Source organism: Anolis sagrei, chromosome 5 (assembly GCF_037176765.1).
Source record: "Anolis sagrei isolate rAnoSag1 chromosome 5, rAnoSag1.mat, whole genome shotgun sequence".
NCBI lineage: Eukaryota > Metazoa > Chordata > Lepidosauria > Squamata > Dactyloidae > Anolis > Anolis sagrei.
The window spans coordinates 174,272,348-174,292,715 of NC_090025.1; the positions used below are offsets into that span (position 1 = coordinate 174,272,348).

The 20,368-nt window shown below is 40.6% G+C and overlaps 1 protein-coding gene across 1 annotated transcript in view; it reads left to right on the forward strand.

Moving 5' to 3' along the window:
* CREB3L2 (cAMP responsive element binding protein 3 like 2) overlaps window positions 1-19,922 on the forward strand; it is a 111,080-nt gene extending 91,158 nt beyond the window's left edge. The window contains exons 9-12 of the mRNA XM_060776824.2: window positions 5,506-5,605; window positions 9,780-9,906; window positions 10,225-10,447; window positions 12,088-19,922. Of these exons, the coding sequence (XP_060632807.2) occupies window positions 5,506-5,605; window positions 9,780-9,906; window positions 10,225-10,447; window positions 12,088-12,163 (526 nt within the window). The 3' untranslated portion in view covers window positions 12,164-19,922. The remainder of the gene's footprint in view (window positions 1-5,505; window positions 5,606-9,779; window positions 9,907-10,224; window positions 10,448-12,087) is intronic.
* Window positions 19,923-20,368: the final 446 nt, after the last annotated feature.

The window sequence follows — 20,368 nt, forward strand, 5'->3', positions numbered from 1 at the left end:
CTGCCTTGGAGTGTGGTGGAGGAGCCTTCTTTGGAAGCTTTTAAATAGAAGCTGGATGATCATTTGTCATGGGTGATTTAAATGCAATACTCCTGCTTCTTGGCAGGAAGTTGGACTGGATGGCCCATGAGGTCTCTTCCAACTCTTTGATTCTACGATTCTATACATTAGAGGATGTAATCAGAAGCCAGGTGGCTATCTCTCCAGGCTGCTTTAGCTGGGGATTTCCTGCATTGGCAACAGGGAGTATTAGATGACATTTAAGGTCCTTCTCTGAAGGAGCAGATGCATTAGTAGATGGAACTATTCCATATTTTGTGCACTGAACAAAACTGCAAAGTATGTTCTCTAGGGCCAGAGTAATTGTGCCAGGGCTTAATGTCAGGAAGGAAAGCCGAACCCAGGTCTTCCCAGTCCATGTCAGGCATTGAGTCAAGTAGAATACTATTGGTCTTGTTTGTTGAAGTCTTTGAGCTGAAGCTGTTTAAATCCTTTGATTTGCACTTCACCTAGCACACCCACGGAGCTAAATGAAAAAGTTAAGTGGAAGGCCAGAAGACTTATTTTCACACTGCAAAGCTGTGAAAAAGCTGAGTTTCATTGGCAAGGGAAAAACAAAGATAAGGCGCTTTGGAGGAGGTGATTCCTTAATTGAATTGCACCCATAAAGTGTGTTGGACCAAGAGTGGAAGGATGCCATTTCTGCAGATGGAATGCATCAGGGCTTGTGCTTTACACTCTTGCCTCTTCTCTTCCTTGTTAATCTATTAATGTATTTACTCCACCAATGTCTTTTTGACCTTCGAGGAGGTATACAGTTGAGTCCATTTCCTCTCTTTCTCTTTAATGGCTTCTCACTCCAACCACCTCTTCCATTTTCAGTATATAGTTGCCAAAATAAGATGTTATTAATAAACCGAAGAGAGTCTTCTCTATGGAAGAGCAAGCCTTCTGACCTTGAGTTATCTCCTCCCACCTTTTATGTCCAAACAAAGCATTAAGAGTTCAAAAGAACTTTCAGTCTAAACATGCAGGGCAGCCACAATCAGGCACATGTTGTCATCTCAGTTTCTTTGTATTGATTTGATGGTTGTGAGTATTTTAGGAACACTTGGATCTGATTTATACTGAATTCGGCTATTTTTCCATCTGGCCCATTATTGTTCTTTATGACCTGACTTTGCATATTCTTTGGTAAATGGCCCTTCCCAGCACCAACTATGCTCTAACTCAGTGGTTCCCAACATTTTCTTGACCGGGTACCACTTGACCAGGAACCACTTGATCAGTGACCTCCCTATAACATTAGTACCAAAAGAGTTACAAATCAGTTTTTGGACAACTTTAGATTTGATTTGATTTTTTGGGGTGCTGATTCAGAAAATTGCTTTGGATAGACCACATCAGCTCTAGTTTCTGATACAGAACATATGCCATCCAGTAGTCACCATCTGCTCACCCACAGAAAACCATATTTAATAAGACTTGGCACTATAAGAGGGTTTCGCAAGACCAGTCGCTCTCATTGCAACGGTGCAGTAACGGTGAGGCTGTGGACCATATTTTAGTTCTTGTGGACTACTGGTGGTCCACAGACCATAGTTTGGGAACCACTGCTCTAACTTAAAGGTGTCCATAACTGAACCTGGTATCGTCTGCATATATACATGCATTTGCTGTACACAGTATGGTGTACAAGCATTGTTCATGTATTCATGATCATGTAATGTGATAAAGGAAAAATGGATCAGAATTATTACTAGCACCATTGACCAAACTAGCTGTGGGATATTGGGACTTATAGTCCAAAATACAAACTTTTCAATGTCCTTGCTAGTTGTTTCAGTAGTGATAAGAAAGACTGAGGGATGGGGCTCATAATAAGTTCTTTCCATGGGGTGTCCTCAAAAGCAAGGAGTTTTTGACGCTTGGTTTTTAAGTGCTGGTTCAGACACAATGCACTAAACCATATCGATTTCCTACATTTGTCTTCAGATGTGTCAGTACAGAGACTTCTCAAGGAAGGACCCCTACTGAATAATAATAATAATAATAATAATAATAATAATACACTTTATTTATACTCTATCTCCCCGGAGGGACTCAGAGCGGATTACAGAACACATATGAGGCAAACATTCAATGCCTTTTACACAACAGCATATAGTAACACAGACAGAAGTAAAGATCTTCCCCTTTTTATGCCTGGCAACTGGAGGTGATGCTCAGTTTCTGGCCATGGGGAAGTGCTCTTGTTCCATTTTTTCATGTCTAAGAACCTGTTATCTGTAGAGATCTCTGATCTGTTACTGGCGTGTTTTGCATATCTGCATAGGGCTCCCTTTTATCTTCCCACTGAGGTGGTACTTATTGATCTACTTTCATGGCATGCTTTCGAACTCCAAGGACTGGGTTGTGGTGCAGCTAAATAGTAGCCAGCTGCTTTAAATCACTACTGACCAAGAGGTCATGTGTTCGAAGCCAGCCTGGGTCAGAGTAAGCCCCCGACCATTAATAGTCTAGCTTGCTGTCGACCTATGCAGCCCGAAAGACAGTTTCAAGTAGGAAATTTAGGTACTGCTTTATGCGGGGAGGCTAATTTAACTAACTTACGACACCATAAAATCTTCCAGCAGCATGCAGGAGAATGAGAAAGTACTCCATCAAAGGACCCAGTGTCACAAGTAGTGAAGCAGCAGCTCCCCCTGTGGCTGGAACCAAGCATACTCTCATGAAGCCGGAAAAGCTGGAATGTTAAATTGCCTCTGTGTCTATCTATATATGTTGTATGTCTAAATGACATTGAATGTTTGCCATGTATATGTGCATTGTAATCGGCCCTAAGTCCCCTGTGGGGTGAGAAGGATGGAATATAAATATTATAAAATAAATAAATAAATAGGTTGGCAGAAGCTAGGGCTGACAGTCGGGAGCTCACCCCGACTTGTAGCTTTGAACTGCCAACTGTCCAGTTGACAAATTTCCTGCAGCTAGCTACCGTGGCCCAAACCCAAAGCCTGTCAGATCCAACTTTTTCACATTGGCCAATTTAGTCCCTCTGGAAAGCATGATAAGTAGGTGCCATATTACTTAATAATTCTAAGAAAAAGTTCAGCCTGTCCACCTTTCTCTCTACTGGGACTTTTTGGGAGCTAATTTAAGCCTGAACTTCTAGAGTCCTTGGATTCATTTACACTCTAATTAGACAGGAAGATATAAATGCAGCTATAATGATACCATTGGGAATGTATGTCCTACAATTGGGCTTTAAAAGTATGTGCTTTTAAAAAAAAAATAGGTGTTGGTATTAGTGCTTTTTCATTTGTTATGTTAATCATTATTAGAAGAAGATGGTGGTGGTATGTGGGAACCCTCTTAGTCTAAAACATGGTACTGAGCATGTGAAGAAAATCTTGGGTACCATTTAAAGTGTTGGGTATCTCTATTTTTGGACCAACTTCTCATTTTTCCTTTGTAAGTAAAATCATAAGGACACGTCATGCTGGATAAAACTGCTTAGGTGCTCACGCTATTCTGTGGATCAACTGTTGCTGTTTCCCTGTCTCATGTGGGTGGGAGAGTGTGTATCATTACTGACAGGCCTCAGTGAATTGGAATCTTAAAATATCCTATAAATCTGACAGAGCATAAGGACCAGGAATAGGAGTGATATGAGAAGAAAGGGGGCTGGGGTAGAGAAAAACAACTTCAACCTCACGCTGCAAAGCTAATCTATGGAATATGCTGTTTAGAGGCAGAAATGGAAGCCTGTTTGGGCAGCTTTAAAAGGGGGGATAGACAAATGCAAGCTAAGCAATGAGAATGTATTGTCGAAGCAGGCTTTCATGGCTGGAATCACTGGATTGTTGTAGGCTTTTTGGGCTGTACGGCCATGTTCCAGATGCATTCTCTCCTGATGTTTCGCCTGCATCTATGGCAGGCATCCTCAGAGGTTGTGAGGTCTGTTGGAAACTAGGAAAATTGGGTTTATATATCTGTGGTAAGTCCAGGGTGGGAGAAAGAACTTGGTTTTTAAATCCTTGTGTGTTACTGTTTAGTGTTATATGTGATTTATATTAATTGAACTGAGTTTATAGTTTTTGTTTATTGCTTTTGTTTATTTATGTACTGTTGGGCTTGGCCTCATGTAAGCCTCTCCGAGTCCCTTGGGGAGATGGTGGCGGGGTAAATAAATAAAGTTTTATTATTACTATTATTTCCTGGGGGAAAGAAAGGATTCCCCCAGTCAGGAAGAAGCCACACCTAAAAACTGTCAGGCCATCAAATGCTAATCAAGGTGGCCAATTGAAACATTCACACCTACCTCAAACAGACAAGAGTTCTTTCTCCCACCCCGGACTTACCACAGATACATAAATCCAATTTTCCAGGTTTCCAACAGATCTCACAACCTCTGAGAATGCCTGCCATAGGTACAGGCAAAACGTCAGGAGAGAATGCTTCTAGAACATGGTCATATAGCCCAAAAAACCTATAACAACTAAGCAATGAGAGATCAGCACTCCATAGCTATAGTATCAAATATACATGAGCATTAAGGTTTGCTTCCTCCACTTTACAGATGAAACATCTGATACATATAGCCAGGCAACATCAGAGTGTGGTCTAGGTAGTAAAAGGTATTAATGAGGAAGAACACATACGCTGGGTTAAATTGCAACGGTTTGCTTTTGCCTGGTCTACAGGGAGCACAAGGTTCTACCTCTTCTATTCTCCTTGTCCCCTGCTGAGCTAATTGAAGTGCAAACTACTTTTGCACTTTGAACACTGTGCACAACAACCTGCAGTAATGTGTTGTCGAAGGTTTTCAAGGCCGGAATCATTGGGTTGCTGTGAGTTTTCTGGGCTGTATGGCCATGTTCCAGAAGCATTCTCTCTTGACGTTTCAACCACATCTATGGCAGGCATCCTCAGAGGTTGCAAAGTCAAGCCTCACAACCTCTAAGGATACCTACCATAGATGTGGTTGAAATGTCAGGAGAGAATGCTTCTGGATTCTTCTGGTTTCCCAGGCTGTATGGCCATGTACCAGAAGCATTTTCTTCTGACATTTCACCCACATCGATGGCAGGCATTCTTAGAGGTTGTGAGTCAGACCTCACAACCTCTGAGGATGCCTGCCATAGATGTGGTTGAAACATCAGAAGAGAATGCTTCTGGAACATGGCCATACAGCCTGGAAAACTCACAGCAACCCAACATGGAATAAACTGTGGACAAAACAGGAAGTGGGAGAAGGAAAGAGAAACTGGGACATATTAAAAGCAGCTGAAAAAGTCAGACAACTGAAGAATAATTGTGACTATCCCTGCCAAATTGGGACTGTTGAAGCATATGAGAGGATGGCATTATGCTCATACTCTGCTTAGACTTCCTGTAGAAACCTTGATTGGTTATAGGATGGATCTAGCACAGTTCTTCTTACCACATGCTATATTTCTCCAATATGTTTATGATTCCTATTGCTGTTTCACTTGCTTTCAGAACACTCCTGCAGCAACTGCAGAGACTCCAAGCCATGGTGGCTGGCAAAGTGTCACGCTCATGTAAAGCTGCAAGCACACAAACTGGGACCTGCATCATGGTAAGCTGCTCCCCTCTGTGGTATTTCCTTAGAATTTGGAAAATTTCTTTATTTCTTTTGTACAATGGCTTCCAGAATCCTCAGTCAACATGGCCATGCAACTAGAAGAGCTATGATACATCATAGAGTCATAGAATCATATATTTTTTTCCTGTCAGGAATGACTTGAGAAACTGCAAGTCGCTTCTGGTGTGAGAGAATTGGATGAATGCAAGGACGTTGCCCAGGGATACCCTGATGTATGATGTTTTACCATCCTGTGGGAGGCTTCTCTCATGTCCCCGCATGGGGAACTGGAGCTAAGACAGGAGCTTGCCCCACTCCCCAGATTCGAACCTCACGCCTTTGGGTTTCCAGTCCTGCCGGTACAAGGGTTTAAACCATTGCACCACTGTGGGCTCCTATCATAGAATCATAGAGTTAGAAGAGACCTCATGGGCCATCCAGTCCAACCCCCTGACAAGAAGCAGGAAAATCGCATTCAAAGCAACTCTAACAGGTGGCCATCCAGTCTCTGTTCAAAAGCCACCAAAGAAGGAGCTTCTGCCACAGTCCGGGGCAGAGAGTTCCACTGCTGAACAGCTCTCACAGTTAGGAAGATCATCCTAATGTTCAGATGGAATCTCCTTTCCTGTAATTTGAAGCCATTGTTCCGCATCCTAGTCTCCAGGGCATCAGAAAACAAGCTTGCTCCTTCCTCCCTATGACTTCCTCTCACATATTTATACATGGCCTTCATTATTCTCCTCTCAGCCTTCTCTTCTTCAGGCTAAAAATGCCGAGCTCCTTAAGATGCTCCTCATAGGGCTTGTTCTTCAGACCCTTGAGCATTTTTGTTGCCCTTTTCCAGACACATTCCAGCTGGTCAACATCTTCAATTGCAGTGCCCATAATTGGACACAGTATTCCAGGTGTGGTATGACTAAGCAGAAAAGAGGGGTGGTATGACTTCCCTGGATCTAGATACTATATTCCTATTTATGGAGGCCAAATTCCCATTGGCTTTTTAAGCTACTGCATGACATTGTTGGCTCATGTTTAACCTGTCCACAACTCCAAGATCTTTTTCACACGTAATGCTGTTGAAGGAGCCAATGCAGTCATGCCAACCACATGACCTTGGAGGTGTCTACAGACAACGCCGGGTCTTCGGCTTAGAAATGGAGATGAGCACCACACCCCGGAGTCGGACACGACTGGCCTTCATGTCAAGGGAAAACCTTTACCTTACCTTTAATGCTGTTGAGCCAGGCACCCCCCATTCTGTATCTTTGCATTTCATTTTTTTCTGCCCCAATGTTGATGCTAGCAAGGGGATTGTGCAAAAAAATTAAATAAAAATCAATCCTTTTCCAATATCTGTGTCCCCCCCCCCCCCCTCCCGTATACTGCTTTCTGATCTAATCCAGAAGAATGCAAAGTGCAACTTATATGTATCATGGGGCCATGACATCACATTTTTGATTCCTCTGGCATGTGAGCACAGGAAGTTAATGAAAACCAAGACAGAATCTGGCACTTTGAAGTTGTGTTTGGCTTTGTATGGGGCAGAGCTTTGAAATATTTCCTTCTTAGACTGCAACTCCCAGAATCCCCCTGACCATCTTAGCTACTGCTAGACCCAGAGGCGGCCCTAGGTAATTTTTCAATGGTAAGCAAACAGTATTTTGCCCCCCCCCCCCCCCAACCAATCACTGTTATATATTTTCTGTTTGTTGTGGGAGTTCTGTGTGCCATATTTGGTTCAATTCCATCATTGGTGGAGTTCAGAATGCTCTTTGATTGTAGGTGAACTATACATCCCAGTAACTACAACTCTCATATGTCAAGGTCTATTTCCCCCCAAGAGCGCCTCAAGAGCGCCCCTGGGCAAAATCAACTATATTGCAAATGCTTACTTTGTGTAATGGTTGAGCTGTCCCTGGCTAGACCTTAAACTTTGTGACAGAATATGTTGAGTCAGAGACTGGCTGCTCTGAAAAAAAAGCCAATTTTGGAGAAGAAAATTGTCCCATTAATTTCAATTACCTGTCTATTTTTTCTTGTCTCATTCTGTCCTGAAATAATTGACTTGTATTTATTGTGTGGGTTTCCCCTCTCTACAATTGCATGCCTGAATGATTTCTTTTAAAACTAAAAATTAATAGTAAATAGATGTTTTGGTTGTGCCCCATGTGATAAGCCGATGTCGATTACCTTTGCTGGAGAAGAAAACCACATTTTCTGTAGCTTTCCCTTCCTTGTGCAGAGAACATTCAAACGTAAAATTCTATCCGCTGCATTATGAAGTGTTTTTGTCCATGAGATCTGTTCCATTTTCCCATAGATTAGCTTTACATATTAGATCAAATCTGAAAGTGCTTCCATTTCCTTTCTGTAATAATTTAACAGAAGAAATGGTCTTGAAATGGCTATTCCTATATCTATCAATCAAATCCCTTTCATGTTCTTATTATTCTTTCTCTCCTGCACAAGCATTCACACTTCCAATTTTTTAAATACATGGGTGTCCATCAGCACAAGTAGGAGGGGATCGCACCCACTGAGATGTTATGAAACGGCATTGAAATTCACATCACAGTCTCGTCTAGCCAAGATGGATTTCTTACCTTTTAAAGTTTTTTGAGCAAGTAGCTCATCTGAGCAGAATGGCTGCAGAACTTCCACAGTTGTCATACTAATGTTAAGCCTATTGCTACATGGAATCATCATTGTAGCTCTGCAATTACACTGATCCTATCAAATGATTAATATACCTCATCATGATGTGAGGAAAAATATTTGAAATGAGTTGAAGAAGGCTTTCATGGCTAGAATCATTGGTTTGCTGTGAGTTTTCCCACCTGTATGACCATGTTCTGGAAGCATTCTCTCCTGATGTTTCACCCACATCTAGCCCCAGTGATGCAATGGGTTAAACCCTTGTGCCAGTAGGACTGATGACTGACAAGTCAGAGGTTCGAATCTGGGCAGAGTGTGGATGAGCTCCCATCTGTCACCTCCAGCTTCTCATGTGGGAATAGGAGAGAAGCGTCCCACAGGATGGTAAAACATCCAGGGGCGAATCTGGGGAGAGTGTGGATGAGCTCTCATCTGTCAGCTCCAGCTTCTCATGTGGGGACATGAGAGAAGCCTCCCACAGGATGATAAAACATCCAGGCGCCCCCTGGGCAACGTCCTTGAAGACAGCCAATTCTGTCACACCAGAAGCGACTTGCAGTTTTGCAAGTCGCTCCTGACATGGAAAAAAAAACCCACATCTATGGCGGGCATTCTCAGAGGTTGTAAGGTCTGTTGGAAACAAAGCAAATGGGGTTTATATATCTGTGGGATGTCCAGAGTGGGAGAAAGAACTCTTGTCTGCTGGAGGCAAATGTGAATGTTGCAATTGACCACCTTGATTAGCATTGAATAGCCTTGAAGCTTCAAAGTTTGGCTGCTCCATGAAAATCTGGCTACCAGTATTTAAAAACTCTAAAATCAGGATAGTAAAGAAAGAATAACACTCAAAAACAGGGGAATTCCAGACAAGAAGCAATCATGGCCAGATAATCACCTCCCAACAAAGGATTTCCCTAGGCAAGGAACAGCCAAGCTGCAAGGCTATTCAAAGCTAATCAAGTTGATCAGTTGCAACATTCACACCTGCCTCAAACAGACAAGAGTTCTTTCTCCCACCCTGGACAGTCCACAGATACATAAACCCCATTTGCCTTGTTTCCAACAGACCCCTCAACCTTTGAGGATGCCTGCCATAGGTGTGGTTGAAATGTCAGGAAAGAATGCTTCTGGGACATGGCCATACAGCCTGGAAAACTCACAGCAACCTGTTTGAAATGGTATGCTACTAGCTTGAGTTCTGATATGAACTTATGTAAAGAGGTTTTCTAGAGAGCAAACATGATGCAGTATTTTGAGCTTTGAGCTGTGACTCTTGATCACTCAACCATGGAAATCCACTAGTGACAGTGAGCAACTCATACTCTCTCACTCCCTCTTAACAAATCTGGCCAAGGAAATCCTGTTATAGATTTGCCTTAGGGTCACGATAATTTGGAAACTACTTGAAAGACACACAACAACAACAACAACAACAGCAGCAGCAGCAGCAGAACAACAACAACAGAGAGTCTTTGCTTTATTTTAATTGTCTGTGTATGTGTTTCCTTGCTAGGTGGTGGTATTATGCTTCGCCATTACTTTTGGCAGCTTTTCCCAGATTTATGGTCCCAATTCCTCCATCACAAAGGCGGTACTGCCTACCCAACATTCCACACCAGAATCATACGCAGCCTCTATAGGTGAGTAAGAAGCCTCTCATCCTTCGGTAGTTATTCTGAATGCATCCTTTTCCCAATCTCGGATCTTCTAAAATTGTTGGGCCATTACTTTAACTGCTGCTAACACATGAAGACAGCAGCCAGGGATTATTCTAATCCAACAACATGTGAGAACCAAAGTCTGGTAATTTATCATTTCATATGTAGGCAACCCTAAACCCAAAGCAGACTCTTTTCACTTCACTTGAATGCGTCTTGAAAACAACAAACTTTTCTGATGTCCCATCATATATGCTTCTGATTTCTTTTCATTCCACCTCCTTCCTTTTTTCTCCACAGTGAGGTCAAGAAGCCTACTAATCTATGATGGGGCTCCCCCGCTGGAGGAACAACACTTCTCTGATCGCAGCAATAACTGGGACAGGCACTTGGAGGCCTCCACACATTCAGCCCTATCTTTGGAATCTGTGGCCAGGTCACATCATGACCAGGTCATGGAGATCATGATAGCGAATGAGACAAGGCTAGAGAAGTCTGTGTTGGTGGAGCTACAGCAGCACAGGTAAGCAAGAGAGACACCTTACGCCATCCTGAATTATATAATAATAATAATAATAATAATAATAATAATAATAATAATAATCTTTAGTGATACCCCGCCACCATCTCCCCAAACGGGGCTCAGGGCGGCTTACATGAGGCCAAGCCCAGTATTGCAAATTAGAATTATGAAATGTGTTTCTCAAACTCTGCTCCTCCAGATGTTTTGTACTTCAAGTCCCACAATTCCAAACAGCTGTCTGGGATTTCTGGAAACTGAAGTTCAAAACACCCGGAGGAGCAGAGTTTGAGAAACACTGCTCTAGAGAAAACAGCCACAGCTCTCTTAAATGAGGAGAAAATGTAGGTAAATATATCTCAAAATTGTTTCTATGGCTGGAATATAATGGAAAGCTGATATCTTTAGATGCAACCTGTAGCTGACCAATGTGGGTGATGAAGGGAAAAGTTAGAGGGTCATCATAATGCCAAAATAATATAGAGCCATCTTTAATCAGAAGATGCTTACTTCTTGGGAGGAGAGCAATGAACAATCTTGATAAAATAGTGAAGTATAGAGACATCACACTGGCAACCAAGATCCGCATTGTTAAAGCAATGGTATTCCCCGTAATCACCTACGGATGTGAGAGCTGGACCTTAGGGAAGGCTGAGCAAAGGAAGAGAGATGCTTTTGAGCTGTGGTGTTGGAGGAAAGTTCTGAGAGTGCCTTGAACTGCGAGAAGATCCAACCAGTCCATCCTCCAGGAAATAAAGCCCGACTGGTCATTGGAGGGGATATTAGAGGCAAATATGAAGTCTTTTGGCCACATAATGAGAAGACAAGAAAGGTTAGAGAAGATAATGATGCTGGGGAAAATGGGAGGAAAAAGGAAAAGGGACCGACCAAGGGCAAGATGGATGGATGGGATCCTTGAAATGACTGGCTTGACCTTGAAGGAGTTGGGGGTGGTGACGGCTGACAGGGAGCTCTGGCGTGGGCTGGTCCATGAGGTCACAAAGGGTCGGAAGTGACTAACGAATGAACAACAACATCTTAAAGGAAAGGTACTACAAATCAAGCAAAAGCTTTGATGCCACAGATTGGCTAATATACTTCTAGTATCCTATGATTTGATATACCAGCATATACTCGAGTATAAGCCGACCTAAATATAAGCCGAGGCACCTAATTTTCCCACAAAAAACTGAAAAAACATATTGACTCGAGTATAAGCCAAGGGTGGGAAATGCAATAGCTACTGGTAAATTTCAAAATAAAAATAGATACCAATAAAATTAGGCATCAGTAGGTTAAATGTTTTTGAGTATTACCTAAAACTGTAATTTAAGATAAGACTGTCCAGCTCTCATTAATATCAATGTCAATGTGCTTATTGACATTGTGCTTACGTATCCTTCCAATCATAATGGAGTAAAAACATAAATGCAGTAATAACAATAACAATAATAGAGTAAAATAATGGAAATGTAATAATAACAGTAATAATAGAATAAAATAATAAATGTAATAATAATAGAGTAAAATAAGTAATGTAATATAACTATAGAAAGTATTTTGTACGGGCTTGTTTGTTTGCAGATGCTGTAGTTTGATTATAGTAACCAGACTGACTTTTTTCCCATTTTTAATTGTTGCAGAATCAACTCAGAGCTAGACGCAAATGAAACATTAAAGATAATTGAAATTGACAGAAGAGTGAATGCTACATCTTAAAAAGAATTTTGAAATCGGGAAACATATCTTCTTTCCAACCAAAGGTCTGAGGAACTTTTCACTGTCAGTCGATCCAAAGCACTTGTCTGAACCCTGCAATCGCTTACAGGAAAATGACTTTGGCCTGCAGTCTGTGTCCTTTTCCTCCCTGTCCCCAAGTTTTCCAATTTATACTTTTCACTTTGCCTTTTCACTCCTACCGCCCAAGGGGAAGGAATCTAAAGGCAGCAAGTGCCAAAAAGGGTGTTTTCTGGTGAAGATAGGATGGGAATTGAGATGTCTCCTACATGAAGTACAGAATGGACAACCAAGCAGTCTTTGCATCCCTGTAAAAATTGTAGATGTCTTGTCTCTATTCTTTTACAGTGTAATAAAATATGTAAAAGGGGAATTAACTTCCAGAGACTGTTCAGAATGCAACCAGGAACTGCATCATATGATTGGGCAAAGGGTGGCATACCTCCAGTATCCTTCAAGATCAAGTGTACTTTTGGTTTTTTAAAGCAGGGAACTGTATCAATGAGTTGACAAATATCTAAAATGCTTCAAGGGTATTTTTTTTCTTAACTACTTAAGTTCCAATTTGGTGGAGCAAAATCATAACCCCAGGAACGGCATTATTAACTTTCTTCAGTGGAACCAGATGGCATCTCTGTAAAATTTTAGACTGGATCTACACTGCCCTATATCCCAGATTATCTGCTTTGAACTGGATTATATGAGTCTACACTGCCAAATAATCTGGGATAAGGAGAAAATATGTGATCAGATCCTAGGATATAGGGCAGGGTAGATCCAGGCTTAGTGGTGAATGGAGACCCAGTAAAGTCCTGACTAAACAAAATGGCATTTTGTGCTGGGTGTGTTAATTGATTAACTCTGAGAACATCAGGAATCAGTAGTTTCTTTAATCTCACTAGAATTTGCAATTATTTTCATCTCATGGTGGCATCTCCCTGTAAAGATTGAAAAATGCACACTTGCTTTGTTATTATGTTTTAGTTGTCATAGTGTAGGAGAGGGATATAAGAAACCCAAATGATTTCCCTGATACGTTATGATGGTACAACTTGAGTGTATCCTTCAAATAGCAGTACACACTGTTCAAACCTCTCCTCTTGAGTAGGGCAGGGCACACATTAATAAATAGTAGTCTGAATTACTGCAGATCAGATTTTTTTAACCAGGAAAGTTATGTGCACCCAATAGACTGAAGGAGATAAAATTCATGCCTTTCAACCAGTCTTTTGTCTACAAATGGGGATTATGATAAGACGAAGTAGTGAAGCACTTACACTAGTAGTTCTCAATGTGTGGTTCCCCAGATGTTTTGGCCTTCGGTTCCCAAAAATCCTAAGAGTTGGTAAACTGGCTGGGATTTCTGGGAGTGGTAGGCCAAAACAACTGGGGAGCCACAGGTTGAGAACCACTGGGCTACACAGTCAGGCTAGAAATGAGAGACCCAAAATCTCAGTTTGGTCATGAAGCTCATTGTCTTCTGAGAAACCTGGGACTTGTTACCAGGACTGGATGTGCTAGACCTAATTTCAGATTAGCAAAGTAGTGGGGGAAAATAACACATGAATATGAGACCAATATTACCAAACATGGTCTCCTGGCTCTGCCTTTTCCCCTTCCTTTACATCGGTGGTTCCCAACCTTTGGTCCTTCAGGTGTTTTGAACTTCAACTCCCAGAAATCCCAGCTAGTTTACCAGCTGTTGAGAATTGTGGGAGCTGAAGTCCAAAAACACCTAGAAGACCAAAGATTGGGATCTATAGCTTTACATGTTTTCTTCTTTTGTACTACTGTAAGACTGACATACTTCCCCGATTTTCCTAAAAAGTGAGCAAGCTCAGTTTCTCTGCTTCTTCTACATAAGAGAAGGGGACACGGGAAACAAACTGTTGGCAATCCAGTTCAATTTTTTCTGGTTTATCATATAATCAGGACTTCTGGAGGCTCAAATTTCCTTGCCTTCCCCGCTCCTTTCTGTTGTAAATAGTATTTATTAGTTCTTGTTTTTGTAACTTCAGCTGGCATCTGGAATGACCAGTCAAAGTGGTAAAATCCTTCATAAATCTTTGAGAAACCTTTAGTGTTAGGCTCCTAGCATTCATTTTGTATAGTATTCAATGTAATCATTTCCCCTACAAGCTTCTTTCCAGCCCCATATTTCCCTCTCTCCTTTTTTTTTGCATTGCACATGCATTTCAAGATGTTGCAGTGAAAGCCGGTAACGGTTTCATCCTCCTGTTTTATTTGGCAATTTCCAACGTAACCTGAAATGAGTACAGCTTCCACATTGGTTGCCTGAGGCCAATTTTGTGATCAGAAACTAAGTAGGTATCTGTTCCAGTTCTCAAAGAGCAGGCAGTGGAGATGGTTGCTACAGTTTTTTCTAGACCCGTCATCCTCCTTTTCACACTCATCCTAGGGACACTGGAAGGAACAGGCTCATCTTTTTTTCAAAAAGGTAAGACAGACCTTTGAATCCCAAGTATAATTCCTGCCAGGGGCCTCTGATTAAGTTTTAGCAGTCTGTTTAGCTGTTTCTAAATTATGCCTTCAGTTGCCTTTTGATGAGACATCTAGGGAATGGGCTGTAGGTATCACCCTTAGACCAACCATGCTAATTAAATAACACTGTCTGTTGTTGATTCTCCATGTCTGTAAGAAGTTTGGAAAGCTGGTGGGTGGGTTATGCAAGGAGAAAGCGTTATTTTTAAACTGTTTATTGATGGAAATCAAGCATGAGGTCAGTTATGCTTCTTAATAGTCATTTTAGTCCACAAATAAGAAACTAAAGTATGTAGATTGCAGATTTCCTTCGCCATGTAAATGCTTCAGTTCTATTGCTACCTTTTCTGGAGGGTTTCTGTAAAAAAAAAAAGTGTATTTTAAGCAGCCTGAGCTTCCTTGACAAGTTTTAGCAAACATAAAAGGATGCTTTCCCCATTTTACATCTGGCTCTTTTCTTTGCCTATATTTAGAACTATTGTCCTTTTGTTGGTATTGTAAATTGAGAGCCAATGTCAAACTTTTTAAAAGCCCACTACACTATTTTCGGAATAAATCAGTGTATAGAGTTTCTTTTGTTTCATTTTGTTTAAACCTTCAATTTTTATGAGTCTAGACACAATTTGGATGTCAGTCAAATGGATGAGTAACATTAATTGCTACATAGGGCAAGAATTCCACAAAAAGCATGAGATCTTTAATGTCAATAGTCCATTGTGTAACTTCCCACACCATCACCACACGTAAGGAGCACAAGGTGTATATTTAGATATCTTCCTCAACTCAATGACAAAAATAATTCTCCTGTAATTCATACATCACAATAACTAAAAAGACACAGCATACCTCTATATTTTAAATATCTCCATAAAAATATACAATATTTTGGCATATTTGTAGTGTAGTATACATTTTAGCTGGCATATTAATATTTTATGGCAGATAAGAGAAATCAAATAGATGTTTCTAACTTAGGAAGAAGTTGATTGATTTTTTTTCCACGTAAGGAACTCTTACTCTATTTCTTCCACAAAGGGAAAATAAATAAATAGGCTTCCCCTTGACATTAAGTCTAGTCGAGTCCGACTCTGGGGGGTGGTGCTCATCTCCATTTCTAAGCTGAAGAGCTGGCATTGCCAGTAGACACCTCTTAGGTCATGTGGCTGGCATGACTGCATGGAGCACTGTTACTTTCCTGCCAGGTTGGTATCTATTGATCTACTCACATTTGCATGTTTTCAAACTGCTAAGTTGACATAAGCTGGGGCTAACAGCGAGAGCTCACCCCATCCCACGGATTCGAACTGCTGATCTTTTGGTCAGTGAGTTCTGCAATTTAGTGGCTTACCTGCTGTGCCACCATGGCACCATATAAATAAATAAAGGGAAGTTGTGAAAAATGTTTCCAATCTGCTTTGCTTTAATTACCTGTACATTAAGGGAAGGCAATTCTCTCTAATTATTTTGAAAAAAGATCTTTTTAAGAGCCCATTTGTAGAAAAATAATTGTGAAACCCATGTTCTAGTAGTACCTTAGAAATGAATTTATTATGACATGTAGAAGTGGAAGACTGGTAAAACACTGAGGTCGGATGGAAAATATGCAGCTTTGCTTAATGATTGATTTACTGCTTTTAAATGTCTATAAAATAAGCGCAGCAAGCAGTCATTATAACAATAACTGGCAGAGCAAAATCACTGAAGAGCAAAACACCAGTTTTCCAAATGGAGTACTATGAGTCAAAGATACGAGAAACTACTCAAAGCCCAGTTAAAAACAATGTTTGAGATGTGTAATTTTTTTCTTTGAAATTTGAGAATTCTCTTTCCATATTTAAATTTACAGTATTTCCTAGAAATATGGGGGTCCCTGGTGCAGTATTTTCAGTGAGCTGTCTTAAAATATTAAAATTGACAATTTAAAGCTATTTACATAGATCTCATCCCAGTTCTGCTTTGACTACTTCTGTCTTTTGAGAATTCAGAGTGAGGGCAGGAACAGATGAGTTGATACCCACCCTATACATAAAATATTCTATACTAGGCATTTATCACATGAGGGAGGCAAATTGTGATTACAGCAGTGGGTTAAACCCTTGTGCTGGCAGGACTGAAGACCAACAGGTCAGAAGTTTGAATCCGGGGAGATCGCAGATGAGCTCCCTCTGTCAGCTCCAGCTCCCCATGCAGAGACATGAGAGAAGCCTCCCACAAGGATGGTGAAACATCAAAACATCCGGGCATCCCCTGGGAAATGTTCTTGCAGACGGCCAATTCTGTCACACCAGAAGCGACTTGCAGTTTCTCAAGTAGTTCCTGACATGAAAAAAAGCAGTACAATAGCATCATTGACTGGGATGCTATTGGAAGACTTTTTTTTTTCCACAAAAGGAGGTCTTTAACAGACTTGTGTTTGTAACAGAAGCACTTTCCAGGCTGTCTCGCACTGCGAGAACCAGGAAAGGAGCAATGCCATGCAGTTAATCCCATCCAAAGATGCCATTGTCCTGCTGTAATTGTTATTTGCCTGCTGCATGTGATAAACTCCTAAGAATGGGAAGAGCTGTGGCTGGATGTTAGATAATGGTCTCCATTAGACTTGGCAAGTTGTAAGTTTTCAAAATTTTAGCCATGGAGAACACAGTGTAAAAACCCCTGTGCTAAAGCAGATTAAGTTTTCTTTCCTAAAACTAGGTCAAGTAGATCTTTTTCTTCACACTTCATAGTTATCTTCTCCGCTTCCTCTGCAATTATTACATGCAGGACTACTGATGGCTCTCCCACTTCTCATGTTTCTATGTATATTAATAGAAAGGAATAGGGACAAAACATAGGGATTAGTAGTAGCTATCCATGTCTCTCTTTAACAAACTTTATTCAGATGTTGTATTTCCAGGACTGTCTGATCATAACATGCATTGCAAATCTGAAGATACAATATCGAAATAATCAACACCTCTAGCTTAATTTTGTTTGGTTCACTTGATGGTATATATTAATTTGTAACAATAACTGTGATTAAAAAGTTTTTGTCTCTTTCTATATGTAGATGTATGTGCTACTTACGTGAGTTGAATCCCCACTGATTTTGGTAACCTATTTTCAGCAGCTCCTCTGTTCTCTTGGTATGTTCTGGGATGATTTGCTAAATAGTACAAGGATGAGATGGCAGAAGAGCAACATCTTGCTGTTTCCCAGTAGGCTCAGGCAAAAGCAAACTGCAGCAATTTCCCATGGGTTCACCTAGTTTTTCCTCGTTAATAATGCTCACCATCTTGACTGCCCTCTGATATTTTTTGGTTCTACGAATTCGGTTTTCATCTGTGAAACAATGGGTATTTTTGTCATAGGCTATAACCTAGATCCCAGAACAACAATCCTTTCTTCCTCCAATGAGCTTAATATCATGTTTATTATGTGCTGAAAAGGAAGAGGGTTGAGCCTTAGAGGTTGTTTTACTGAAGGGAAATCAATGTGCATCATTGTTTTTCATTGAAGTCAGATTTCTGTTTTATGTTTGGTTTCCTGATCTTACTAAGCCAAGCATTTGGGATCTGTAAAAATCATCAAATCATAAGATCTTTCCCTGAGACGCTCTACAGTATCTCAGTCTCAAGCTACAAAGGTTGAACACCACTTGGCATTGATTCCCATAGGAAAGTAGGATGAAATTTCCCCCCTGAAGATAAAGGTGCTGGCTGTAGACATCTCTAAACTGAAAGCCAGGAGATGGTTCATACAATAGAGTTTAATTGACCATGGATGATTATCTTGAAGGGGTCACTTCCTCCACCAAAGATAACTCCTACCTCACTTTGCGCCATGATATGGAATGTATCCATCCTGATTACATGGTAACTGAAACATGCATGCTGTAATATCTGCTGAATCAAAAACAGATTGCCTTGACTGTCAGGATTAGTTACATCCAGTGTACGTAGAGGTAATAGAGGTCTGATGTATTGCATACCTAAAGACAGTAGCATCTAAATGAAATATTTAAGTGTGTTGTTGTAAACTTTCATGGCTGGAACCACTGGATTTCTGTGAGTTTTCTGGGCTGTATGGCCATGTTCCAGAAGCATTCTCTTCCAAGGTTTCATCCACATCTATGGCAGGCATCCTCAGAGGTTGAGGGATGTGTTGGAAACTTTGCAGGTGAGGTTTATATATCTTTGGAATGTCCAGAGAGGGAGAAATAACTTTTTTCTGCTGAGGCAGGTGTGAATATTGTAAATGGCTAAAATCTGGACAGTAAATAAAGAGCAACACCCCAAAAGCAGGGGAATTCCAGACAAGAATCAATCAGGGCCAGTTAACACCTCCCAATAAAGGATTTCCCCAAACAGCAACCAGCCAGGCATTGAAGCTGCAAGGCCATTCAATGCTAATCAAGGTGGCCATTTGCAACATTCACACCTGCCTTAAGCAGACAAGAGTTCTTTCTCCTACCCTGGGCATTCCACAGATATATAAACCTCACTTGCCTAGCTTCCAACAGGCCTCACAATCTCTAAGGATGCCTGTCTTAGATGTGAGTGAAAATTCAGGAGAGAATGCTTCTGGAACATGGCCATTCAGGCTGGAAAACTCACAGCTACCCAGAAATATTTAAGTTCCCCTAAAATAAATGTTTATAATCTTATATTTTCTGCACTTGATCCTATTCATGTTAGCAACAATAAGGCAATTGTGAACTGGATGTAGGATTGCAACAAAGCATCAGAGGTGTCAAAACTGAGATACCTGACCATTTAACTGCCATCCATTTACCCAAAGTTTCCAGTCATTCTTTTTAGTTTTGCAAATATTCAAAAGTATTTGAGGTGTTTTGCATTTAAATGAAATTGGCCCCATAAAACACAGCAAGTGCTTAGCAAAGTTCATGAGCAGAAATCAGAAAAACACGGTAAATTAGTAGACTGTCCTTTCTGTATTAAATTGTTCAGATGCTTCACTGCATTGTTTTAACTTTGTACAGCTTTTTTTGTATTTGTACTTTTTCTATATATGCACTGCTTTTCTAAGAGTGTCCACATAACGATTGCGCATATTGCAGACTTGAGGGGAAAGGAAGATTTTTTTAATATGTAAGGAACCTTTTATTAAACAGACATGTCTAAAACCAAACAGCAAACTCTTTTAAGTGCTTTTTTTGTATGTAGCTGAGTAAAGTATGTGTATGTAATGCTTTAATCTGTTCCTTTGCAAATAAATATTTTCCTAAAGAAAAATAAAAGAGACTGTTTCATCATTCTGTACAGAACTCTCCTTTCCTTGGCATTTATTTTAGCCAAATAGTGGTCTGCCTTTTTATTTCTTAAAAAAAAATCAAATCACCATTACACTTCAAAGCTTAGAATATTCTAACCTTTTAAAAACATTCTGACAGCTAATTAGCCAGTATGTCTTTAAACTGGAAGAGAGATCAAAAGCAGTGATATGTCTCATAGCAGCAGACTTACCTTTTGCTTTATGGAAAATATTGGACTTAAATTACCGAGTTTCATTGAAAATTGGTTCAGGTGGGTTGGAGGGTCCATAATCTAGATAACTGCTTGCAATTGAATTGATGCATTAGTCTCAGTGAAGTCTATTGGAAGTACCTTTTTCTTTTTAATGAGACTAGGCATCTGTAAAACTCTTGCCACAGTTTCCCCAAAGCCAGTGATATGGAATGAATGG